The 25941-nt window shown below is 50.5% G+C and overlaps 2 protein-coding genes across 2 annotated transcripts in view; one reads left to right on the top strand and one right to left on the bottom strand.

Moving 5' to 3' along the window:
• Positions 1-22752, top strand: part of DNAI1 (dynein axonemal intermediate chain 1) — a 66028-nt gene extending 43276 nt beyond the window's left edge. The window contains exons 11-20 of the mRNA XM_053570260.1: positions 1314-1431; positions 1693-1736; positions 8790-9037; positions 14563-14652; positions 14785-14872; positions 15551-15630; positions 16836-16984; positions 17103-17202; positions 19379-19564; positions 22443-22752. Of these exons, the coding sequence (XP_053426235.1) occupies positions 1314-1431; positions 1693-1736; positions 8790-9037; positions 14563-14652; positions 14785-14872; positions 15551-15630; positions 16836-16984; positions 17103-17202; positions 19379-19564; positions 22443-22541 (1202 nt within the window). The 3' untranslated portion in view covers positions 22542-22752. The remainder of the gene's footprint in view (positions 1-1313; positions 1432-1692; positions 1737-8789; positions 9038-14562; positions 14653-14784; positions 14873-15550; positions 15631-16835; positions 16985-17102; positions 17203-19378; positions 19565-22442) is intronic.
• Positions 22753-22824: 72 nt separating this feature from the next.
• ENHO (energy homeostasis associated) lies at positions 22825-24914 on the bottom strand. Its single transcript, XM_053570370.1, has 2 exons — positions 24592-24914; positions 22825-23631 (listed from the first exon to the last, which is right to left on the bottom strand). Exon 2 carries the CDS (start codon positions 23468-23470, stop codon positions 23240-23242), a length of 231 nt encoding a protein of 76 aa, XP_053426345.1. The 5' UTR covers positions 23471-23631; positions 24592-24914; the 3' UTR covers positions 22825-23239.
• Positions 24915-25941: the final 1027 nt, after the last annotated feature.

Below are 25941 nucleotides of genomic sequence, written 5' to 3'. Positions count from 1 at the left end.
TCTACTTTATTTTATTCTATAAACAGTTGTTGGGTGCCTGCTTTGTGGCTGGCCCTGTGCTAGGCTCTGGGGACACAGTGGTGAATGCTTCCTGCTCCCCAAGAGCTGTCTGGTGAGGAAGGCAGGCATAAGAATAAAGAGAGGCAAAAGTATGGCAGATGTTTCAGCAGAGGAGAGGAGAGGCAAAGAAACTGACTTTGCTGAAAAGGAAGTGAAAGCCTTACAGAGAAGGAGAAGTTTGATCTGGATCTGGAGGGAGTAGGAGTTTGCCAGGAAGAGAAGGACATTTTAGACATGGAAAAAGCATGTAGAAAAGAAAAACAAAGAAACATGAGATAATGTGACACATTGGCACTATTTGATGTAGACAGTATGTGGACAGCTAGCTAGAAATGATATGAAAGTAATAGCCAGGAAGCTTGGTTTGACGAGGGAGCCCCAAGAAAGGAAAGCCACTGAGGAGGTTTTACTTGGGGTGGGGAGAGTGGTGTGGTGAGGTGATCTGTTTGTTCACTCTGGTAGCTCTGTGGAACATGGTCTGGAGGAAGAGTTACTGGAGGTAGGTGGGAAGGATGTTGTAATAATCCAGGTGATGGATATTGGAGCCTGAATCTGGGCAGTGGCTATGGGATTGGGGAGAAATAAAATGTTTAAAAAGATAATCAGTAGGAAAATATGAGAAATGATGGAAAGAGATCATTCAAGAATTTATCCAGGTTTCTTGTTTAGGCAAGTAGAAGGATGATGTTTCTACTTAAGAAACATTTCCTTAGAGAAAATTGGAGGCAGAGAGAGTTTTGAGGGCAGCAGATGAAGTTGAGTTCAGGGGGATCCCTCAGCTTCATTATAATGAGACGTGGCAGTGAATATGAAGAGGGGCTGCATTTTAGGGATTTAAGAGGCAGAATGGATAGAACTGTTAATCAATCCTTGGTAGCTGAACATTGAAATTTGCTCTCATCTTAGCTGTCTGAAGTTCAAGGGAAACTCTTGGGGACAGGGGCTGCAAACCTTGGATTTTATCCATGTGGACATGGCTGCTTTATTGTAATTTACCTCCTACAATAATAACAATGACAGTAACAAGCTAACACATAGAGCTTACTATGTGCCAGAGTATGTAAGTTCTTTGCATCTATTATCTCAAATACTATATCCTCACAGCAGTCATCTGAGAGAGATACTGTTAATATTCCCACTCTAAAACACAAAGGTTCACTGTTTTGCCCATGGGGATACAGACAATAAGTGGTAGACCTGGGTTTGCCTTAAAGTGGCAGTCCCACAGCTGACTTTGCCTGTGTGTGTTTAAGATTTTAAGTACTATGAGGATGCTGCTGACGAATACCGGGACCAGGAGGGTACCCTGTTGCCGCTCTGGAAATTCCAAAATGACAAAGCCAAGCGCCTCGCGGTCACCGCCCTCTGCTGGTGAGTATAGGTATTACAGAAGACCCTGAGCGCCCCCACCACAAGCCAAGCCCAGAGTAGCATTTAACAACCTTGAGTGTGGTATGTGGCAGTATGAGAAAAATAGGATTGTTATAAGATTACAAGATCATCTGAGATCTCCGAGTTGGTGAATGTCTACACTGGAAAGTAGATATCTGCAGTGCAGTTAGGTACCAGTGCCCTGTCTGTTGGAGCACCATATTCATTTCCAGTGCCAATAGGTTCATGTTTCTTTTACAGGAATCCAAAGTACAGGGATCTTTTTGCAGTGGGACACGGCTCCTGTAAGTGATCTGGCTATTCATTCATTGGCTTGTGCAAACAGGAAATACTAAGTACCTGCTCTGTGCAGAGCTCTTTGCCAGGTGTGAGGGATGAAAAGATGACTAGAACATAGTCACCAGTGATTAGTTCTGGGTAAATGATTAGGCTGAATATGCCATCAGAGCCTTGAAGGAGTTATTCTGGTGAAGGAGGGGAGAACACTTCTGGCAGAGGGAGCCGCATATGCAAAGGTCTGGAGGCATGAGAGATATGACAGGAAATGAAGCTGTCAAAGGGGCCAGGGTCAGCCATCAAGGGAATTTATAAGCCATTCCAAGAAAACTTGGACCTTCTCCTGAGGGGAAACCATTGAAAGAATTCAAGGACAGGGACATGACTACTACAGGGTGGAATTGTAGGCATAAGACTGGAGACTGGGAAAGTGGTTAGGAAGACTGGTGCAGGCTTCCCAAGGAGAGATAGCTGGATCTCATCACCACAGCTGTGGAGCAGGGATAGAGGCCCCCTTGCCCTCATCAGGCCTTCCTGATCAGTTGCAGTGGAGGGGGAAGCAAGTGCTTGAAGTTCATCCCTTGGCCCCTGAGCCTTGGGAGACCACTACTGTCCAGAGTGTCCCTGCCCCTGTCAGTTACACACCTGCAGCAGGGAGGTAACTGTGTCTGGACAGTTTTCTTTCCCTTCATGTTACTTGGTTCCAGCTGAAGCCCCTACCACTGTGCTGGCCTGGAAGTTCCCCCTTCCTGACGGGAGAGGGCCCTACACTTCGTAATACTTGCAGCTCCCCATGCTAACAGCTTGTTCTCTGGCTGCGAGGATCAGCTTCTACAAACAGAAAAACCTTTCCATTCTCCAAGCTGCTGCTGGCTGGCAGGCATACAAGCTCCTGGTCTCTGCCCCTCAGACCTCCTGGCCGCCCATTCTTTGACCAAGGGTAGGGAAGGGGAGAGCGAGGAGGAGTTGGTGTTTGTCATTCCTCTCAGGGAGGAGACCTTGGCGCTGCTCCCAGTCTTGTGGTCTGCGCTGCCTTTGAGGATGCCCTAAATGCCTGCATTGTGTCCCCACTCCTGAAGGTGGGCTGCTGCCAAATGGGAAGCACCCTCCCCCTCTGGCAGGGAGCTAGCACATTCTTCCCCCTGTGCTGCAGCTACTGGGCCTGGAACAGGGCCTGGGGATTGGGAAGGTCCCCTAAGGAGTGGGTGTGGACCCCCTGTGAGTCTGCTGTCAGCCCAGGCTCTCTGCCCAGAACTGAGGTGGGGGTCTGGGGGACTCCCCAGGAGGTAGGAGGAGAAACTTCAGTTTTAGCCCACCCTCCTCCCACGCAAGGTCAGAAGCAAGGCCAGCTGGTTGGGGTTATACAGAGGGCTGGGGCAGCCTTAGTCAAGAGCTATACAGAAGAGTGACTTACCTCTCACAGATATGACAAGCCCAGTAACCTCCCCTGGGCAGTCACTTACCCAAGAAGGGTCTCTATGTTCTTTGTTGGTTCTTTTAGTGACACGCCCATGCATGACTGCTGCCCATGGTCAATACAGACCTCCTCCTTCAGGTCACTCCCAAGTGATGTACCTGGGGCCAGAAGCCTCTTTGAGCCTTGGTTACCTCATTGGTGATATGGAGAGCCTGGCAACCTGCCAGGCTTCCATCCCAGGGCTGTTAAGAGGCACACTTGAGAGAAGAGAAGTAACTGTGCCCTGCACGCTGTGGGAACCACCTACATATAAAGGACGGTTGTTGCTGAGTTGTCTGTCATTCTTTCCCCTAGCTTTCCTGCAGCACCCTCAAGGGACCTGAGCAGAGAAAATGGGGTAGACAGAAGGGAATCTCTCTTACGAAGCAAGAATCAGTGGCACCCACAGAGGTATTTGCTGCTGTTGTCACTGGCTTGAGAATTGTTGGCTTTCAGATAAGCATCTATTCTCCAGATATCTCAGAACCACCTGCTGAGACCAGAGAAGAGGCAGTCTGGGCTGGGACTCAGAAAGGCCCCCACACCCACTTCTGAGGTCACTTCTAAGAGTCTCATGCTCTTTAGCGCCCAGGTGCCTCTATGGAAGAAAGAAGGCACAGCTGAGGCAGGCAGGCACCCTATTTGCCGGCTGGGGCCATTGTGAGAAGCAGCTAATCTTACCAACATCTATCACACTGTCTTTGGAAGCTCCCAGATAGAGATCTCCCATAATCAGATTTTGCCTCATGTGGATAAACACTGGAATAAGAATTTGGGTTTTTTGTTGAGTTTGACCCTGATGAGCTCAGTCCAGACCTCATAAACCTCCTTTAGCCTGGAATTCCCAGGTATTTATTCTTTAATCTACCCAAATAAAACTTTGGCAGAGGTAGGTATATATCCTAGGAAGGACTGTAGCCAGTCCTCCATTCTGGGGACAGATAAAACTTGTTAGAGCCAGGCCAGGAGCAAGCAGATGAGAAAGAGGAAGTCTAGGTAATTGCCTGCAACAGAAGCATTCCCACATGCCCCCTCTGTGGCTGCTGGGTACTAGTGGTGGGGATGTCAGCATCCTCAAAGGGCAGAGAGTAAGCAGAGACCAGAGCGAGGTTCCATGTCCCCAGAAGAGTGGAGAAAGCGCTGGCAGCAGGTGAAAGCAGGTGGAGGAGGGTTGGAGGGCAATGGTAGCTAGTTCAGGAAGAGTTAGCCTTGGGACTGCTGGGATACAATCATGTCAGCCTGTTGGGCTAAGGGGTTTTTTTCTAGCCCATTAGCCAGTTCATGGCAAGGAAGTGGGGGCGCCTCATGGTCTGCCAGGCAAGATTGGTGGAACAGATTCTGAATGTTCTGTGTGGTTCTGAGGCTATCACACAGGCGATGAGGCAGGAAGCTTCACAGTGAGCCACATATTGGAAGGGCAGGGGAGACATCTGTCCCTCAGCCCAGCTTCCCTCTAGCAACAGCACCCTCAAAAGGGGCCAACATCAGGCCCTAAGGCCCAGTGCTAAACCCATTTCCACTCTGTCCCACTACATCCTGGCTCGTCCCTCAGCCTGCCCAGGCCAGAGATACACTTGTAGGGATTTAAATCTTTCCTGATCATTTATTTGTCAGCTTCACTAATTAAGCAGTGTTAATTTCATTTACTGAAAATGGAAATTCATCCACCTCATTTCTCCCCGTTCATCTTCCACATACAAAATCCATCACTCCTTAGCTGCAGGCTGCATAAAATTTACAGGACTAATTATGTTGTCAGGTCTCTTTGTAAATACAGTCCATAAAGGCCACTGTGCTTGCTGGGTTGTAGTGCAAGGGCATTCCTGTTGTTAGTTTAATTACTGGTTAGTTATTTAGGTTCTCAAATGTTTGTCTCATTTTCCCTAAATCAAATTAAATGTCCCGCCTGATGTATTCTGTCTCCAAGGCCTTGCTCTTATTTTCACACTGTTTAAATATGACTTCTAATCAAATGAGAGTGCCTGGGAAATCTCAGCTGCCTGGAAAGTTGAGCCCAGCTTGGCACCATGGCCTCTGGTCCATGCTTGAGGCTTGGAACCCTCTAGCAACTGATATTTTGGGGGGTAACCTTGGGCTGGTCCCCTGCCTTTGGAAACTGTGAAAATCATAACACAAGGGACATTTCTGTTCCTGGAATCCAAGGTGGCAAGGCTGGGATGTGGGAAACTGAGGGAGGGTTTCATTATTGTAATCAGAAGAGCTGAGTATCATTGCATCTGGCCCTCTGGATTCTAGAGGGGCTGCTTGCAAGCCATCCCAGAAAAAAGTGCCATCGATGGAACTCTCTCTGATTCCTTAAAGTGGAGTTTGAGTCAACTTTCCTTAAATACCTAGTATATTAGTTTCCTGTTGTTGCTGTAACAAATTGCCACAAACATAATAGCTTAAAACAACACACGTTTATTCTTACAGTTGTGGAGGTCAGGTTTCACCCAGCCGAAGTCAGGTGTCTGCAGGCCTGGGTTCCTTCTGGAGGCTCTAGGGGAGCGTTTATTTCCTTGGCTTTTCCAGCTTCTAGAGGCAGCACACATTCCACAGCTTGGGGCCCTCTTCCAGCAAGCAACCACATCAGTCTGACATCTGCTTCTGTGGTCACATCTCCTCCTCTACTCTCCTGCTTCTCTCTTTCCCTTATAAGACTCTTGTGATTATATTGAGTCCACCCAGATAATCTAGGATAATCTCCTCATCTCAAAGTTTTTAACTTAATCACATCCTTAAAGTCCCTTTTGCCAGGCAAAATGACATATTTATAGTTCTGAGGATTAGAATGTGGATGTCTTTGTCGGGGATGGTGGTGGTGGGGCATTATTCTGCCTACCAATGCCCCCTTCAAGTGCCTCTTGCATGACTTAATTAGGGAGTCATTAACCAGCTGCTGCCTTGGAGCCAGTCCTGGGCTGGACTCATTCATTCAAGACACCACAGTAAAAGAGGAAGCCTGCCGTCAGAGGCTAGCTGGGATCCTTATCTCTGCAGCTTGGCATCTACTTCTTCTTGACCACTGACCTGGTGTTAGCCTGATTCCCCAACATGCTCTCTGCCTACCTCACTTTCCCTGAATCCTGAGCAGAAGCCCAGGGTTCTTCTGACAGTGGAATACTCCAAAGTGGCCCCGCCATGATCCAGAGCTGTTACCTGCTGGCAGGGTTAGAGTTGTGGGGCTGAGGTTCCCACTGATGGTTGCCAGTTCAAGCTATGTTCCTCATTGGGCACTGTTCTGCCAGGGTGCTGGTAGAGTCATCTGAGGGCAATTAGAGCTTTGGTCTGCGGGTTTCCTAGTCTCCCTTCCTGGTATCACTGGTCATGAATACTCTGTGCACACATGTAGGGGTAGGGACTTATTGGAGTTTGTCTAGAGCAGTGGCTCTCAACCTTCCTAATGCCATGACCCTTTAATACAGTTCCTGTGGGTCACGACCCAGAGGTTGAGAACTGCTGGTCTAGAGAAAGTGAATCACACTGCTGTCTTTCCAAGGCCAAATCCTGGGTCACAGTAAGAGCAAATGTGAGGATCATGCCCACCTTTGCCACTTGGTGCAATAAGGAGAGCACCAGAGTCCTTGGCGTGAGCATTAGTCACCCAAGCATTCATTCATTCACTGTTTTATTCACCCACTCACTTGCCTGCTCACCTATTCACTCTTTGTCAGTCTTGGTTGGCAGCCAAGGATAGATTGGAATCAAGAGCATCAGTGGCTCACCTCTGGCCTGGCAGTTAGCACGTTGATTACTCATTCACCTGTAAGGTCTGGCTTGCTCATTAGACTAGGGGCTGCTAAAGGAAAGCCCATGTCTCAGGTAGTGTCTCTGGCCCTGCAGGAGCCAGCCCAGGGTGAGGGCCAGATCAGATGTGCAGGATTTGCTGGATGAACAAAAAGAGCTAAAGTAACTTTCACACTGTCCAGGTCAAACCCTTCATGATCTAGGTGGAAAGGAGGACACTTCCCTCAGACATCTGCAGATCTCTCCTTTGGAAAGTCAGCCCTCAGGGTCACACTGAAACCCCACAGAGTGAGTTACTTCCAGCTTTTCCTCACCCACATCAAGGCCAGGTCCCTACTGGCTTTGAAATGGAGCCAGGCACAGGGTCAACCAACTTTGGCCCAGAGAATCCAGAACCCTCCTGTTTGGCTGGGAGGATCACTTTTCCCAGAGCAAACACATTTTCCTTCCTGAACCACTGCATCCCCTCCTCTTGGCTCAGGCTGGACCCTGGCACCTTTACCCCAGAGGCAGCCCCCTCCTTGCATGTGTGGCCTCCCTTGCAAGTGATCAGGAAAGGAGTTCCTGAGTGTCAGAGCTGGCAAGGATTAGGCCCCACAGAGGAGGTGGGCTTCCCCATAGAATACTATTTGCCATAGCTCCAGCTGTACCCTTCTAAAGCTAGTCTGGCTCCTGGCAGCTCCTCATTACCAGTCAGAAAACAGATTGGTGTTTGTAGAGTGCCTAGGGAGGGAGTACCTAGGGTCTGGTGGTAGATGAGCTCATCCCTTGAGCCCAGGGGCTGGACCCAGATTGTCCCTGAGCTTAGCCCAGTCACTTACTCTCTCAAGTAAGAGATAGCTTTAGAAATAAGAGAAAATAACCCAGAAAAGCTAGTCAAGTTGGGTTCACATTTCAGGACTAGCCACTTTGTTAAGAGGTAGTCCTCTCAGGCCCTGCCAGTGCCAGGAACCAAGAAGGTAACCTCGGAGCAGGGAGGGAGGGGAGGACCCTCATGTTGATCAAATGCTGCCTTAGCATAGGGCAGTAGCCTTCCACCTCCCCAAGTCTGGCTCCTTTGACCTTGGGAAGAAGCTGGGAGGACTGGGCTAGTGGCAGGATTGCTGGGCTTGAAGGCTGGGACTGTTCAGTGGCCGCATATCAGGATGGGTGCCAAGCGTGCAGAATATGAAAGAGTAGGAGGGGCTCCTTTGACATAGCACAGGTAGAGAGGAGGACCTTTGCAAAGGGTCCATTGTTGTGCACCAAAAGCTGTGCCCAGGCTCAGTGGGCCTACTGCAGCCTAACTGGCTGCCCTAGGAGTTCTGGCTTTGGGGAGATGCCTAGAGCTAGGGCTCAGGCTGCAATTGGGACTGTGGAGCCAGAGGGTATGAGGAGATGCTCATAGATGGCTAGTTTGGGACTTATTATGGACAATTCCATGTTTGTTTAAGCTTAACTCCTCCTTGGCTGGGGGGAAGACATGTAGGCATTATCCAAGCATCTACAGAACAGCAGCCTGCCCCTGGGCTGGGCATCTGAACCCCCTCCAATAGTACTGCTCCTTCCCGACCCCACACATTCTTCACTTAGCAACTCTTTGAGCCTGTGTCCCTCTTTCCTGTACCTTGGGTAGAATAAAAATAATCTTGGTCCCCTTTACTGGTTGTTGTATTCTTCTATGAACTCTGAGAAGGGACAAGCCAAGTCTCATAATTCTATTTCTCAGCCTGAGAAGATGAAGCCCAGAGAGGAATCCTGCACACTTTGACAGGCACAGCAGGGCAGGGTTTGCCCTTCTGGTGGGGTAGGGCCTAGGGGTTCCCCCTAGCAGGGTAGTTATATTCACCAACTGCAGCCACCCATCTTCCCTGGGTAGATGACTTCATGAAGCAGAGCCGGGGCATGCTGCTGCTCTACAGCATGAAGAACCCCAGCTTCCCGGAATACATCTTCAGCAGTGACAGCGGCATCATGTGTCTCGACATTCATGTGGACCACCCCTACCTGGTGGTAGTGGGCCACTACGACGGCAATGTGGCCATTTACAACCTCAAGAAGCCTCAGTCTCAGCCCGCCTTCCGCAGCACAGCCAAGTCTGGCAAGCACACAGACCCTGTATGGCAGGTCAGCCTTGAACCAGGATGGGTAAAGTGGGGATGGGAGTGAGATACGGGCCTGAGAGCCACTGGGAAGAGAATGCAGGGCCTGGGGCCACAGGCAAGGATATGGATATGACTGGTACCAGCTTAGAGGCTATGAAGATGGGTGCAAGAAGAGGCAGAGAAGAGCAGAAGGTAGAAATCAAGAGGTAAGAGTGTGTCCAGTAAGAGCTAGGATCTGCTACCCCAGAGCTCCCATCAGGAAGGCCCTGTCTGTCTGCCAGGGATTTCTTAGGTATGGTGATCAGTAACTCAGAGGCCTTAGCTGGAAGCCTCTAGGCCTGACAGGCTTCAGCTGAATAAAGTTGACCTTTAAACAGCATGGTATTAGGAATGCTGATGCCCCGTGCTGTTGAAAATCTGTGTGTAACTTTGACTCCCTCCAAACCTTAACTACTAATAGACTGCTATTGACCAGAAGCGTTGCTCACAACATTAATAGCCAATAGTTTGTATGTTGTATCTATTATAGTAAGCTAGAGAAAAGAAAATGTTATTAAGAAAATTGGAAGGCCAATGACCAATAGAAAAGAGCAATACAGCCTGGAGGTGCAGAGAAGCCAATGAAAGACTTGCAACCAATTTCAAACAGAGAATATTTATACTGCTGCAGACCTTTGTGTCTCCATGTCTCTCAGCTTATCGCCTTCCTGAGAGGGACCCACTTCCAACTCTCTTTGGAAGTGCTCTAAACTGTCTCTTTGTTCTTCCTAAATAAAATATCTGTTACCCTAAAAAGAAAGAAAGAAAGAAAGAAAGAAAGAGGGAGAGAGAGAGAGAAAGAAAGAGAGAGAGAGAGAAAGAAAGAGGGCGGCACCTATGGCTCAGTCGGTGGGGCTCCGGCCCCATGTACCGAGGGTGGTGGGTTCAAACCCGGCCCCGGCCAAACTGCAACCAAAAACTAGCCGGGCGTTGTGGCGGGCGCCTGTAGTCGCAGCTACTCGGGAGGCTGAGGCAAGAGAATTGCTTAAGCCCAGGAGTTGGAGGTTGCTGTGAGCTGTGTGAGGCCACGGCACTCTACCGAGGGCCATAAAGTGAGACTCTGTCTCTACAAAAAAATAAAAAAATAAAAAAAAGAAAGTGGTTTAAAAAAAGAAAGAAAGAAAGAAAGAAAATCATAAGGAGGAGAAGATATATTTACTGTTCATTAAGTGGAAGTAAATCATCATAAAGGTCTTTACCCTTGTCTTCATGTTGAGCAGGCTGAGGAAGAACAGGGAGAGGAGGGATTGGTCTTGCTGGTTTACGGATGGCAGAGGTGGAAGAAAATCTGTATATAAATGGACCTGCTCAATTTAAACCAGTGTTGTTCAAGGGCCAAATGTATGTTAAAGACTCCAGATTCATGTCTACAGGCTTCCTCAACTACCCACAGGGACTCTCTCCTCTGCTGTCTGGGTGAAACTGGGGAAACTCCTGAACAGGGATGGTTGTCACTGTTGTCTACCCTCTCAGTGGGGCTACAGGCCTGGTAGGTGAGGTCTGTTCTTGAGCCTCTCTGTAGCACCCTCTCTTCTTCACACAGGTCTTGAGTGATGGGTGAGGCCTCTCTAGAAGCCCAAAACCAGTCTGGGACCAACCATCACTGGATATTGGGGCTAGATTTCACCCTGACTCTGTGTCTCCCATCTTATTCCACTGGGAATAGATTTCAGTTTCACTCTTAGGTCTCTTAGCTCTGATTTCGCAGGCCCTTTCTCAAGGTCCCCATCTTTCTGAGGCTGTGCACTCTCCCCTTATGGGTAGATCTGACAGAATCTAAGGATGAATTTCTGCCTCAAGTTGCCCAAGGTCTCTGGGCTCATTAGGCAGCACGTGGACTATTTTCCCATCTTATGCTCCCCAACTCTGCCTCTTCTGGCCCTGAACCATGTGAACACACACCTCAGGCACTGAATCTCAACTCCCAGATAGGACTGAGCAGAGAAAGGACTTCCCAGAAACAAGGGACATGGTGCCCTCTCAGCTGCATCCTTCATCCTTCTGCTTCTCTTCATTAAAACAGGGAGCAGGGTTTGCAGCCTCAGGAGTTCTCTCCACCAAAAAAGTCCACCTTCCTCTTCATTATCTCCAGGGATGTGGAGGTTTCCAGGCATGGGGAAGATAACCTTCAGTAAGCTCAGGGAGAGAAGAGACCTGATCAGACTGAACAAACACCATCCTGGCCTAGAGTTCCCAGTTCACATAGTTCAGGGTCAAGCATGGAGCATCTCTGGTTGGGCTGAGAGAGGCAGGGACGCAGACCAACCACACTACTCTGACTCAATAGGGCATTGAGAAAATACATTATCATTTTCACTGGGCAGATCCCAAGAAGATGGGAACTCACCTGGACAGGAGTAGCCTTCTGCTTTCCTACCATCCTGGCAGGAAAACTGGGCTATTGTCTTTTGCAAAATGGAAAACTCAGGATTCCTGGCCAGAGACTGGCTTGTGACCTGGGAGGGACCTGTCTGATTCATTCACTCATTTCCTGTTCTCTTCTTTTCCTCTTATTCCTCATTCATTCATTCACTCACTCACTCATCCATTCCAGAACTCCTCCCCATTTGCTCCTCTGATTGCTGAGGACACTTACAGGCCTGATCTCTGGAGTTCCTAGTAGGGAGATAACCACAGCCTGACCCAGGCTGACCAGAGGAGGGGTGCATGTACAGAGGGACACCCCCATTGACCAGGGGAAGAAGGGCCAGGCAGGTCTTTCTAGAGGAAGCAATACCTGAGCTGAATACTGAGGGATGAGAAAGTATTAGTTATATAAAGAAAGGTATGGGGGGTGGGGGGGTCACACCTGCAATGACATGGGACATCAAGCATCATTTGGTACACCATGCAAGAGACAAGGAGGAGAGTAGAGCCTGAGAAAAGGATGGGTACCCGATCATGAGCACACTTGTTTATGAAGTTAGGAAGCTTGGACATTATAAATCAGTGGTTTCAAAGGAAGTGTTAATACAGAAGCCAAATATATTAAGAAGATGAGAGTGGAGCTTCTCTGGTAGGACCAGGGTCCTGCTTAGTTAAGGTCCCCCTGTTATAGGGGGAGCCCCTATTAGCCCATTCATGTAATTTGAAAATCACTACCCAACCATCAAAGGGTTTTGGGCAGAGGGAGAACATGGTCACATTTGTGTTTTGGAAGTCAGCAATTTTCTGCCTGCATCAGGAGCAGTTTTGAAGCTTGAGTTAGGCTGGGGAAGTGGAGACAGAAAAGAGCAGATGGGGTTAAGAGCTAGAAGGATGGTCAAATCAATAGAAGGTAAAACAATTGATTGGATATGGAGAAAGGGAATAATCCATGCTGCCTGGGTTTGGAATACACAGTAGGGCATCCACAGAAGTGAGAAACGGCAGAAGAGAGACGGGTTTGGCCAGAAGTGAATACAAGAAGCCCAAGGGACGCTCAGAGGGAGGTGCCCTCCAGACAGTTGGCTGTGTGAGCCTAGAGCTTGAAGTAGAGCCAGGCTGGTGAATAAGATGTCAGAGACATCAGAATCTAATAGGCCTTTCTAAAAGGAGCTGTGTCAGAGGTATTTGCAGGAGACCAGAAAGGTTGTTTTAGATCTCAAATACCAGATTGAGGCAGAAGGAGCTTGTTCTGTTGGCAGTGGGGAGCCACGGAAGATTTTGGAACCAGGGAAAGAACTGTCTGTTCTGAGAAGACTGGGCTTCTGTCCCACCGCACAGGCTAATTCCCTGGGGAGCCTGCCTGGGTAGTCTAGCCCTGTTGAGGCTCTACTGCAAAGCTTCAACCAGCATCATTCTGTGGTGTGTGAGTGCACACATGTGTATTTGTGCAATTCTGAGGAAGGGAGCAGGAAGGATGTATAAGCAGAGACTGGGGGCAAGCCCTGATCCAGTAAGGCAGAAGAGAAGGAATCAGTTAAGCAGGTTCTATCTCCTCTCTACTACCTGGTTCCTTGACATTCATTCATTCTCTTAACCCCACTTGCCGCCCTCCCTTCACCTTTACTCCTACCCTCCCAACCTCTACCCCAGGAGCACACTTACACAGTCACTTACAAATACACACACACCACTCCCCATTGGGCATCCAGCTGTTAAGTGGGGTGTGAAATACAATTTCCATGCGTGCTGGCATCTGCTCATTAAACACTTCCCTTTGTTGCTCCCTAGCGCCTCTTACAGCCTGGCCTTTGACACCCCCTGTCCCCTCCTTGCTTTAAAGGGACCACCTTTATACAGAAGGGGAAGTGGTCTCAATATTAGGGCTGGCTCTGACTTTTGCCTTGCAGGCTTTGGAGTGTTCTCAGCCACCCAGTGAAATTATAAAAGATCCAGCTGCCTAGACAGGCCCAGGCAGGACTCAGCTGATTCTCTTGGAACTCTGATTTGCCAGGCCTGAGGGGTGGAAGAGGAGAGGAAACCCTTTGCCCCCACCCTGAGCCCCACCCCCAACAGCCATGTTGACAGCCATGATTACAGGCAAGAGGCTTTAGGTTCTTAGCCTCCCTCACTAAGCCTCTGCTTGTGACAGGAGGAGGGGACCTGACAGTGGTCCCAGCATGAGCAGTCTGGAGGGAGCTGGAGGATGGAAAGCTTTGGGCACCCAGCCCCACCCCAGCTCTTTGGAACATGGGTTGGCCAGGCCTCCACATCTGGCAACAGAAACTTGAGTCTCAAGCGTGTCATCTTCATAAGACAACAGCTCTGTCTCCAAAACACTTTCCCATATGTTTGCTTCCAGCCCTGAGAAGATGGGTGGGACAGGATAATTATCCCTGATTTGCAGATGGAGAAATGCAGCTCAAAGCTGGGATTAGGGAGCAAGATTCTGAGAGTGGGAGCTAGTGGAGAAGTGAAGGTGGGAACCAAGGAGACACTTCCTAGAGAAAGGCCAAGCTAGGAAGAGGACAGGGGAGAGAGGCCTGTGCCTCTCCAGCCCCATCCCAGGCAAGCAGAAAAAAGGTCCCTGAAGCACCTTGGCACCCAGATTGCTAGGACAATGGTATGAAGACATTAGCTAACGTTTATTGAACACTTAATATGTACAATGTTCAGACCTAAGGGCTTCCCATATGTTGTCTCATTTATTTCTCGATATAAAGCTAAGAATTATGACTCTTGTTTTCTAAATGAGGAAACTGGTTGGTGGGCCCTATCCTTTCCAAGCCATGTTTATGTGAGGAAGAGGAACCCAGAGTGACCACCTTTTTCCACAGTGAGGTTCCTAGAACTCAATTCAGGAAGGGACTAGTTATCTCTGCTGCCAAGCCAGTATATTAGGGCAATACATTAGGGCAATGTCCTGACTGGCACTATTGACCCAGGAAGATCAAGGAGAGAGGAGTGAGAAAGATAGAGATGGACAGAGAGAAGGAGGGAGGACCAATCATGGGATTCTGGGAAATGGGCTCTCAGGACTCACTGATGAGCCTCAGACAGGTGCTTAGGGGAGCTCTGCTCAGCTCATAGCCCTAACTCAACACCCCAGCAGGACCCCAGTGCTCACAGAATGGAATGTTTCAGGTCAAGTGGCAGAAGGATGACATGGACCAAAACCTTAACTTCTTCTCTGTGTCATCTGATGGCAGGATTGTGTCTTGGACGCTTGTGAAGGTGCTTATTTCCCAGAGAGGGTCACACAGGGGTGATTGGGGAGGGGGGAGTTACATGACAGAGGGCACCCCCAAACCCTGCTGATATAGCTCAACTCATGTTTTCTTCCCCAACATCTTTCTGTGGCTACAGAGTGAGCTGGTTCACACAGATGTCATCAAGCTGAAGGTGGAAGGCAGCACCACGGAAGTTTCTGAGGGGTTGCAGCTACACACTGTGGGTAGGAGCTCCAGCCCACTCACCTCCAGACCTAGCCAGGTCATTCAAACCCAGTGAGAGTCCATGAAGGTGGTCCTTCCCCTCACTGAGCACCCCACTTCTCCCACTTGTGCCAGAGCCCAGGCAGGAGGGAACGGGAAAGACTGGCCCTGTCTGCTGAGCACTTGGCTTTTTGCAGACCTTTCCTGTTTACAGAAGTCCCATCCCTGTTTGCAGACCCTGTTCTTGTTTATGCAGATCCATTCTTGTTTATGTAGATCAGGCCCTGTTTACCCAGATCCTGTCCCTGTTTACTCAATTTCTACCCTGTTTATGCAGACTATATCCCTGTTTGCACAGACCATGTCCCTGTTTGCAGACCGACCCTGTCCCTGTTTACCCTGACCCTGACACTGACCCTGTTTAACTCGATCCCTGCCTTGTTTACCCAGGCCCCCATTCCTGTCTGTGGAACCCCTGGCTGTTTGCAGAGTCCTAACTGCCTGGGACAAACAGGCCAGAGGGCTGGTTTTTGTTTGTCTGGCCCAGTCCCAGCCCTTACAGGGGCCCAGGTTCCATCTGTCCTGCGCTAAGTCCTGCTCTGAGAGTGCCTGCAGAGCACATTCCCACTGCTGAATAGGGGAGGTGCTGGCAGCCTCCCTCTGAGAACTGGGCTAAGGCGGCTCCCTCTTCTCCCAAGGCTGTGGCACCGCCTTTGACTTCCACAAAGAGATCGACTACCTGTTCCTAGTGGGCACAGAGGAGGGAAAAATCTACAAGGTGAGGCACACAGGCTGCCCCTGTGTCAGGTTCTTTAGAGAGCCATTTAGACCTGAGCACCTAAGGAGCTTAGAAGTCTCCGTGGATCCTATTCCAATACATCTTAGTGTTCGTCAGTTCTGGAAAGCCTCTTGAAGAAAGAGAATATGCTTCTTGACCCAATTGGGTGGCAGGAAACAGGAAAGGGGATGGAGAATCTAGAAGGTGACTTTGGTCCAGCCTAGCATTTTTTCCTCTGGTCCCTCCCTCCCTTCCTGGAAGTGGAGATAGAGGTGGGAGTGGGGGTTGAGGGATTTGGAACATTCTGGGAAAACTTCCTAGGGGAGATTTGAACTCGAAAGGAGCTTTGAAGGCCATATTTATCTCTGGATCCCAGTGCATCCCAGCTGGCAGGATGGAACCTTGTGGCCAGTTTTGTAAGGTCTCGATGTTAGTAGGTGAACATCCTCTGAACTTCCATCCATCCAGAAATAGCTTTGCTGCAAGCTTTTCTTAGGCTCTGAGACTCAGAATGTTAATTACAGGCAGCCTCTCAGGAGCCCCTGAGGCCCAGCCAGAGCTGGTCTGAATGCAAAAGAGATCCCCCACCCCCTCTACTCCCCTCCCATTGGCAGCCCTAGAGAGGCTGGGGAGGAGAGACTAGTCACACAGTCTCCTAGAGAGAGAAAGATATTGCATGTTGATCAGGGTCAGAAACTGAATGGGAAATCTGGTGAGTCTACTCCTGGTTCTGCACCTGCTCTTTCCTGCACAAGGTTGGATTATTACCACTGTTGCAAGGGTGATGTCTGGGCTGCATGTAGATCCAGGGCTCTGCCTGTCCACAGGCTCTGAACAGGAGAGTTGGCCAGGTCACCTTCAGCCTGGGCCTAAGACCTTCTCTGCCCTGTCTTAGGGAGAGAAGGCCTTTTCTTCCTGGCCTGGAATGCTCTGGTATCAGGCCAATTGGCAGACTATAGCCTCCTGAAAGGCCACCTTGCACATACTGAACCCTCAGCCCCTCAAGCCCTTCCATTCTCTCTAGATGTGTTGAGGATGGGAAGAACAGGCATCAGCTTGCCTCAGCTCAGCTGTGACAGTGACATGGGGTACAGACAGAAGCAGAGTCTCAGGTTCTGATCCTCCAGGCCCCAGAGGAGTGGTGGCTGCTGTCCTTTCTCTCGTTCCTGACCCTGATCCATCTCTCTACCCCTACCCCACCCCAGTGCTCTAAATCCTATTCCAGCCAATTCCTCGACACATATGATGCCCACAACATGGCAGTGGATGCTGTGTCCTGGAACCCATACCACACCAAGGTCTTCATGTCCTGCAGCTCTGACTGGACGGTGAAGATCTGGGACCATACCATCAAGTGAGGGGCCTGCCCCTGGCCCTGCCCTGCCCTGCCCTGCCTTGCCCTGGGTCCTACCCTGGGCTCTGGCACTGTGAGCTCTCTGTGTCATGGGCTTTCCACCCCTCCATTACTGCAGGACCCCCATGTTCATCTATGACCTGAACTCAGCTGTGGGTGATGTGGCCTGGGCACCATACTCTTCTACGGTATTTGCAGCAGTTACCACAGATGGGAAGGTGAGTGCCCCCTTCCTGAGCTCACTGGGCCCCTACTGGACATTAGGTGAAGTATCTCAGGGTCTTCTTCTTGGGGAGCCCACCCCCTGCCCAGGTCAGATAGGGGAAGGTAGAACATAAGGATTGTATATTCTCAATGACCAGGCCACTCAGGGTCCAGCCAAAAGAGGAATCATTCATCTCATGACACCTCAAAATGGAAATAGGGCTGTTCATCTTGGAGAAGAAAGCACTCTGGGGAAATGAGAGGCCATAGAGCAATTATCTTCTTTGCTCTATTGGGAGGGAGCAGGAGGTGGCAGAGGCCAGCTCTATCTATGAACTAGAGCTGAGCTGTGACTGAAATAATGTCTATAAGGTAGTGAGGTCTCCATCCCTGGAAGTGTGCATTGATTCTGAGAAGAGGCTTTAGTAGGGTGAGATAGGAAGGGTCTATTCAACATTGAGAATTGATGAGAGCTCAGAAACAAACATTGTGTGAAAATATTCTTAGATGCAAACCCAGATTCCTTATGAACTTTGTTATAAACTAAGAAGCACCTGCTTCCTCAAGGAAAGAATGTAGTGATAAAGGCATCACTCTAAGATCAGCCATCTGTATACTGAACAGATGTTTACTAAGGGACAACTATGGTACCCAGCTCTAGGCTAGACCCTGGAGATTCAGATACCTGCTCTCAGGGAGCTTACATTCTAGTCAAGGGAAAGAGACAAAAAGCAACAACAAAATTCTCTGTGTTAAGTGCTCAGCAAGAATTAAAAGAGTATGATGTGTTGAGCATAAATGTTTATAGCAGTATTATTTATAATAGCCATCCCTATGAAGTGGAAACATTATTCATAATAGCCAAAGATTGAAAACAACCTGATTTCCATCAACTGATGAATGAATAAACAAAATGCAATATATCCAAGATGATTACTAGTCAGCAATGACAAGGAATGAAGTACTTATTCCTGTTACCATACAGATTAACCTTGAAAACATGCTTACTGTAAGAAGCCAGTCACAAAAGACTATGCATTGCATGATTTCATTTATATATGTCCAAAATAGACAAATTATAAAGACAGAGAGTAGATTTGTGTGGCCTAGGGTCATTAAAATGTTCTAAAAGGGTGTGGTGATGGTTGCGTAACTGTTAATAGACTAAAACCAAGAATTGTATACTTTAAATGAGTGAATTTTATAGTATGTGAATGATATCTCAATAAAGCTGTTATGTTAAAGAGAGAGAAAAGAAAAGTACTGAGTGGTCTCTTAGAGTGGTCAGGAAAGCTTTCTTTGATAAGAGCCTAATGGCAAGAAGGAGGCAGCAATGTAGAGATGGGGGCAGGGCAAGGGAGTAGTCCACAGAGGGAACAGCGGGTACAAATGCCCTGAGGTGGAAACAAACTCGGGAGTTTAAGGAACAGAGAGGCAAGTATGGGTGCAGTGGAGTAGGCAAGGGAAGAGGGCACAAGATGGGAGTGTGGGAGTGGGCTAGGGTGAAGAACCTGGATTTTATTTACAGTGCCAGAGAGACTATGGGAGGGTTTTTAATTTTTTAAAGGTAAATCTGTTTGCTGCATAGAGGACAAATTGTAGAAGGGCAAGAGTGGAAGCAGAGAGGTCAGTTAGAAGGCTGCACAGTTGTCCAAGCAAGAGTTGGTAGTGGTTTGGACTTCGGGTGTGGTAAAGATAACATTTAACTTTTATTGAGCACTGTGTCAAGCACTGTCTAAGCACTTCGTGTGTATTAACTGGTGTAAACCCTGGCTCTACTACTTACTAGCAAGTTAGCTGGTAAGAGCCTCTAACTCCTCAATTATAAAATGAGGATAATAACAGAACCATTTTATACAGTGATTGTGAAAAGCACAATTAGATCATGAGTGCAGCCATGTGACATGCTTGCCCAGTATCTAGTACATGTAAGTGCTCAATAAATGGTAGCTGCTATTATTGTTTACTCTGCATAGACTGAAAATTTCTCCAAAACTTTTGTATTCTCACTCCCTCAATTGCAGGAAAAACATAAACAGACACAAAATTTCCTCTCCTGCTGCCTCCAGCTCTAGTGTACTAGCCATTAGCCTTCTGCAGTGTTTCCCCAGAAAGGCCAGGGGCTGGTTCCTCTGAAGTAGGGAACAAGGCATCATTACCCCAAGTGTGCTGACACCAACCTCTCCATAGGCCCATGTGTTTGACTTAGCTGTCAACAAGTATGAGGCCATCTGCAATCAGCCTGTGGTGGCCAAAAAGAAGAACAAGATCACCCATGTGCAGTTCAACCCCATCCACCCCATCATCATTGTGGGTGATGACCGTGGGCATGTCACCTGCCTCAAACTCTCACCCAACTTACGCAAGATGCCAAAGGTATGTGCTTTGGGAGTTTGGGCTGCTGTGAGAGATACAGTCTCCAGGAAGGTGGGGATGAGAGAAAGGGGAGGAGCCAGGGGTAACCCCAGGTTTCTAGCTTGGGAAATCCACAGTAAATGTGGTGTCATTGCCCAAATAAGGAGCACAGGAGGAGGAGCAGGTTTGTATCCTCAAAAAGCAGTTTGGCATGCTGCATCTGAATTATCTATGGGGGCCCCAGGTGGACATAGCCAGTGAGCAGGTGAGTCTGAAGTCGGGAGAAGCACATGTAAGGCCATCATTGGCTTATTTGGAGTGGAGGATGCTGTGGGTGTGACAGGTCACCCAGGCAAGTTAGCCTGTCACTGGGGCTTAGTCACTGCTTCATTGGTTGGGCTTACACAGAGATTCAGCTCCAGTGGTCCCTGAGCTGGGAGCTATAGGCCCACCCAGGGAGGAAGGAAGTGAGCAGGGAGGAAGTGGCCTGTGAGGAGGGTAAGTAGGTCAGCAGCTCTGCAGTCCTCCTTCTGAACTCTGGTTACTGCTTCTTGGGTCTCTGATGATCAGAAGACCCTGCCCAGAGCCAAAGGGCCCCACGTATAGGCCATGGAGCCGAGAGTCATGACCTCAAAGTCTAGACCTGAGTCCAGATTCAGACTTAAGAATTCTGGGTTCTTGGGCTGAAGAATACAGAGCCCAAGAACCCAGGATGCAGTCCTGCCCATTTGTGTGCTAAGAGTGGAAATGGCTCTTTGCTTTCTGTCAAGGCTGGGCCAACTTGCCCCAATGATCATATCTCCTGGTTGCAGTTTGAGACATTTACTGCAGTTTGAGGCAAGGGTAGGGACCTATCTCTTTCAACTACTGACTTCTTCCTACCATGCCTCTACCACTGCACCATCCCTCTGGTGGGTCTTGATCTATTCTCCACCTAGGGAGGCAAGGGCTGGGAGTTTGACCAGGCCTATAATTGTAGCCAGCTGGGGGAGGGGGTGGACTTGGCTATAAATACTCTGAAGGCTGCTAAGCGCCTGCAGCTGTGGCCCAGAGGTTGTGGTGGGCTTGGGGGTGGGGGAGGGGGGATTGGGTGTGGTCTGAATCTCTTGCTGAGAGGAGCTAGTTGGTCTCCAGGAGGGGAAAGGAGGCAGCACAATTTGTTGAACAGATAAAATCTGTTCTTAATTTAACAAGGAGAGAGACACAGGATTAAGCTGGCAGAGCTGGAACCCTCTAGGAGGGATGATGGTACAACCATGACACTATGAGGGTGGGAGATACGGATGGGAGCTTGCCCTACCCACTCTGATCCAGGGAGGCAAGGATCTTCTCATCTCGATTCTTCCCACGGCAAAGGTCAGAGCCCCGGGAAGAGCTCTGGGAGAGCTGGGCTTTGTGTATCTGGGGACCTGTATCACTAAGGACCTAAAGACATGGGTGCCTGTAACACTTAGGACCTGAGCAGCGCACAGCTGGGGCCTGGTACTTGAGTGGATTAGAAGTTCCTGTGAAATTGCTGCCTGACCCTAACTGTGGCCAAGCTATTCATGCAAAAGAAAATCTGAGCATCCATACTGCCTTTCCTCTGTAGGCTGCAGACTCCCTACCTTTCCTAAAAGGACTTACACACAGAACCTGGGCTTCTTTGCCTAGGAGCTTCCCATGATTGGTGTCAGAGCCTAACTTGTCAAAGGCTAACTACTATAAAGAAGGAAAAAAAGCTAGGAAAGGCAAGAGACTTGCCCAAAGTCATATAGGGAGTTAATGACAGAGCTGGAACCAAAGCCATATCCCCTATGAGCTAAGGCCAAGAAGAGAACCCAAGCTTAATTCAAGAGGGAGAGTGAGAAGAGAGAGAAAAAGAGCTCTTTATCTTCTACCTCAAGAGTGTAGAGTTGAGCTGTGAAATGGCACTGGGCTGCAAGAGGATGGAGACAGATTTGGTAGCAGGTGCAGGGGTTACAGTAGGGGGGAAATCTGAGCTCTGGATGGTGTCAGCAGCTGTGATAGAACTAGGAAAGGGCCTACTGGTCCTGCACTCTCCCTGCAACTTACAACCCAGGCCAGACTCAGGCTGGGGCAGATGCCAGTGAGCAGCAGGCACAGGTGCCTGAGAGGGTGGGGGCCCAGGAACAGAGAGCTGGCAGGAAATGGCAGCTGCCCAGCATAGCCCACACTTCACTGGACAGCAGGGAGAATAGGAGTGGTGCCGGTCTGCCAAGTTCTTGGGGCCTATGGACCTACAAACCCTATGTCTCAATTCCCTTTTTCTTGCGGCCCAACTAAGAGTGCTTTGCAGGTGGACAGAAGGGTCATAAACTCAGGATCTGCTCTTCTGAGGGACAGTACCAACCAATGACATCCAGAGTCACATGGGATATCCCCTCTGACACAGCAGGCCTGGCCCCAAATGGCGCCCCACTCCCAATCTAGCCTGAAGACATTAGGTCAGAGTACTAGGAGAGAGCACCTGTGGCTTTGTCTACACCCCTTTCCCTTCCCACACACCTGTTAGTTCAGTCTTGATAGGACTCAGCCAGAGACCTGTGACAAGGGTGTTCCCAACAGTTAGGCCTCCTCACACTCCCACTCTCAGAGCTACAGATCCCCCTGGCCTGAAAGGCTAGTTCCTCTGAGGGTCAGGGGATGGATACCTTCTCCCATTCCTTCCAGCCTCAAGATCCTACCTCTATCTTTAGTTCTGAGCCAGAATTGGATGCCTTTGTACAGGCCCTCAGCTGGGCCCCTGTGTCACCTAGCCTGAGTTGGATCATGTTTGGGGTGGGGGAAGGCAGGGAACAGGGTGGGACAGAATGGACAGAGCAGGTGGTGCTCAGCCCAGAGAGATGTGGCCCATCCTTCACCATTCTTCCCCCACATATACTTTCCCTCTTCCCAGGAAAAGAAAGGGCAGGAAGTGCAGAAGGGTCCAGCTGTGGAGATCGCAAAATTGGACAAACTGCTGAATCTGGTGAGAGAAGTGAAAACCAAGACCTGAGAGCTTGGCCTCAGTCCCCATCCCATTTCTTGAACCAGTACTTTTAGTGCCTGACCCTGGTTACTTAGCCCAAACTTAGCTCCTGGAATGTCACGCCTCCTGGATTAGGTCCCAGCATTTGCCCTTCTTATTCTGCTCCTTAAGGTCCCAGTACCTTACCATAAGATTTGGCCCTCAACCACCATTACCCCTTCTTTGTACAAATAAACCTACATCTGGAAGACCACCTCACACCTTTAATTTTGCTGCCGCAGGGCCCCAGGAAGAGGAGAGAATCTCAGAGTAGAGCCATACTTCCTTTTATTATCCAGCAAACAGTGGGAGGACCAGGGGAGGGGCCCAGCCTAGACACCCTCCCATTATTGCCATGGGTTCCAGTTTGCTTCCCCAACCTACAGGGCCTAGAGGTGCTCAGCCTAGGGAAAGGGTAGACCCACCCCTTGGCCCTTGGGATGGAGCAGAGTCCAGATGGCCCTGGCCCTAGCACCAACTCATGAACTCCTACCCCAGGACCGTCTCCCTAGGGCCAATGAGCCCTTCCTGGTGCCAGGCTGGCTAGATTATGGGCTGCTGGATCCAACTCAAAGTAGGCTGGACTCCAAGTTCTGGATCCCAGGCTGGCTGAACTCTGGAATCCTGATCCCAGGCTCTGGGTGTGGTGGACTTAAGTCCCAGGCTCCAGCCTAGGCCAGGGGCCTTCAGGGCTGCAGCAAATAGCTGCCTTCATGGCTAGGCTTCTGGGGTGGTGGTGCCTTCTCAGGACAGGGGCCCGGGCTGGAGTTGGGACTGGATTCGGAGAGAGAGTCGATGTCAGCAGAGCGAGAGTGGCAGGCCCAGCAGAGAATGACCCAGAGCAGCAGCAGCAAGAAGCCTACGAGGCCGTTGCAGACGATGGCAATGAGGGCCCCCTGGGAGATGGCTGCCCCCATGACGGGCAGCACCCTCAGACCAGCACAGACAGCGGAGCTGCCTCAATGGCAAGGCCCATGCCGAGGTGGGACTCCAGTAAGGCCGGCCTTCCAAAGAGGCTGTCCTTTCTGCACGTTCAATGATTCCTGGGCAGTGGCGATGTCTACCTGCAGTCCTGAGCCTGCAAGGGGTACAGAGCGAAGGAGACAGTGGTGAGGAGGGAGGGGTGGGTGAGGCCTAGGAGGAGAGGAGGTGGGAACAGAGCTCCCGTCGCCCACATGTGGTCTCCCTGGCAGAGGACCTTGAATCCCACAGACTCAAATACCCCACAGAGCCAAGACCCCATCCTCAGGCCTAACTTTGGGCACCTGAATGAGGGGTGTAGCCAGAGTGGGGAGGCCAGAGTAAGCAGCCTTCATCTCATTCTCCTCAGAACCAGTGGGCACGGCCTGGTCCTGCCCACCACGCTTCCCAGGCTCAAAAACCCTGTTGGAGGTGGGACTGAGGTAGCCTGAGGCCCAGGAGGATGGGGATTGTGACCAGCTTGGTGTGACCTGGGTGCCCCTTCTCTCTCAGGACTCTAGCCAGCCTACCCAGGAGACCTCCAGAGGTGCCAGCTCACACAGAGGGAACTTTGTGGAGGCCCTGGCAGGCATGTGTGGGTTCTGTGTCTCCAAGGCTGTGTACCTAGGGGTGCCTCCCTGTGGGACTGTCTCCCTGGGTCAGGTGCATCTGTGTGTCTGTCTGTCTTACTCTTCTCTCTGTTCTCTTGCTGGATGTGTGCCTATTATGCCTCTGCATAGCCACCTCTACGCTTGTGTCTGTGCAGCTGTCTTTATATATGCCTCTCTGTTGTGTCCCCATCTCGGACTGTCTAAGTGTGACTCCGGTATGTCTCATTTCTCTCCCAGTCTGTCTCTTTGTGTACCTCGGTATCAGTCTCTCTGTGTGTCTCTCTCTTACAGGCTGTGTGTCCCTCTCCCCGTGGACGTGTCTCTCTCCCGTTCTCCGTGGGGTCTGACTCGGTGGTTCTGTGCGTCCCTTGTGTGTCTTTGTGTGTTTCTCTCTTTTTTCCTGGTTGTGTGTGTCTGGATCTGCAGTTCTCGGTCCCCGAACCCGTGGAGGGAGGCCCCCTTCTTACCTGAGGTGAGCCTGGTGCGCGCCCGCAGGAGGGTCCGAGGCAGCGGGATGCTTAGCGCCGACTGAGGTTCGGAAGCCTGCGGACGGGGGGCGGCGGGAGACCGGCAGAGGCGACGTCCACTCCCCCGGCCCTCCCCCTCGGCCGCGCAGCCTCCGCCGGCCGCTCCCGCCGCGGCGCGACCGGGGCGGCCTCTGCCGCGGGCGGTCCGCGGCGAGCGGGCACCTCCTCCCCCTGGGGCGGCACCTCCTCCGCGGCCGCGGCCGCTAGCTCGGTGGCTCGGCGGCGCTCGGGCGGCGGCGGCGGCGGGAGCTGCGCAGAGTTCGGCTGGGCTCGGCTACGTTCGGCTGGGCTCGGCTGCGTTCGGCTGGGCTCGGCAGGCAGCAAAACAGCTAAGAGCCCCGCCTCCTGGGAGGCTGGCTGCCTGGGGCCTCCTGAGGCGGAGCCATCCCCTTGCTATTGCAGCTATTCTATTGGCTGGCCGCTCCAGTTTCCCGCGCCATTGGTCGTGAGCTGGGGTGGGGACTGTCGGTCCACCCCTTATGTAGGAGGCGCGGGGCAGGAGGGGAGCTGAAAGGGCAGCTGTCCCTTGGTCTTTCCCGGTTGAGGGGATTGGGTGGGGGCGAGGCCCATCCTCCTGCAGAATATTTTGCACATTCCACACCTGGAAGGGCCGCACACCCAATATCTGAGAAGGGTCAAGGCCTCTGCATTCCCATATCTAAGGAGACCAGCCCTTTGTATGCGGAAGCGTTCTCTGTCCCTGCTGTCCGGAGGAAGGCCCATACCTTGCCAAAGACTGAACCTCCTCATCTAGGAAGCTCCCTACAGTCCCGCACGTCTCATTCCCACTGGCATATGGATTGTGTATCCCCACCATAGAGGGTTTGTAGTTGGCCCCACATTTCCTGGCCCTAAGAGGTGTGAAAATCTCTGACAACACAAGTTCTTGGACACATTTACTATGTTCCCGCCGAGTGTTGGTCGCAGGCTTGTGCTTTGCTGTGCTGTTGGGGGAGCCCAATGGATGGTTCAGCTCTGGTTGGGATAGGTCCAGGCATGTTGGAAGTCCGGATTCTCCCCATTCTAGCTTTCCTAAGAGGAAGATAGCTTAAACAGGAGCAGTCAGATAAGACTTCCTCTCTCCCCAACCTTCACCCCCTCACATGCCAGTGGTTCTTGTTTTTGAGACAGTTTCTCACTATGTGGCTCAAGCTGGAGTGCAGTGGCCTCAACATAGTTCTCTGCAACCCCGAGCTCCTGGGCTCAAGTGATCCTCCTGCCTCAGCCTCCTGAGTAGCTAAAACTACAAGCACATGCCACCATGCCCAGCTAATTTTTCTATTTTTTGTA

This window comes from Nycticebus coucang, chromosome 2, assembly GCF_027406575.1.
Source record: "Nycticebus coucang isolate mNycCou1 chromosome 2, mNycCou1.pri, whole genome shotgun sequence".
Taxonomy (NCBI): domain Eukaryota; kingdom Metazoa; phylum Chordata; class Mammalia; order Primates; family Lorisidae; genus Nycticebus; species Nycticebus coucang.
The sequence above is the reverse complement of the archived record's forward strand: the minus strand, read 5'-3'. Positions and strand labels throughout refer to the sequence as shown.

What these genes read in the sequence shown, in the direction of transcription:
- ENHO (XM_053570370.1), bottom strand. Translation starts at nt 23,470, where the DNA reads ATGGGGGCAGCCATCTCCCAGGGGGCCCTCATTGCCATCGTCTGCAAC.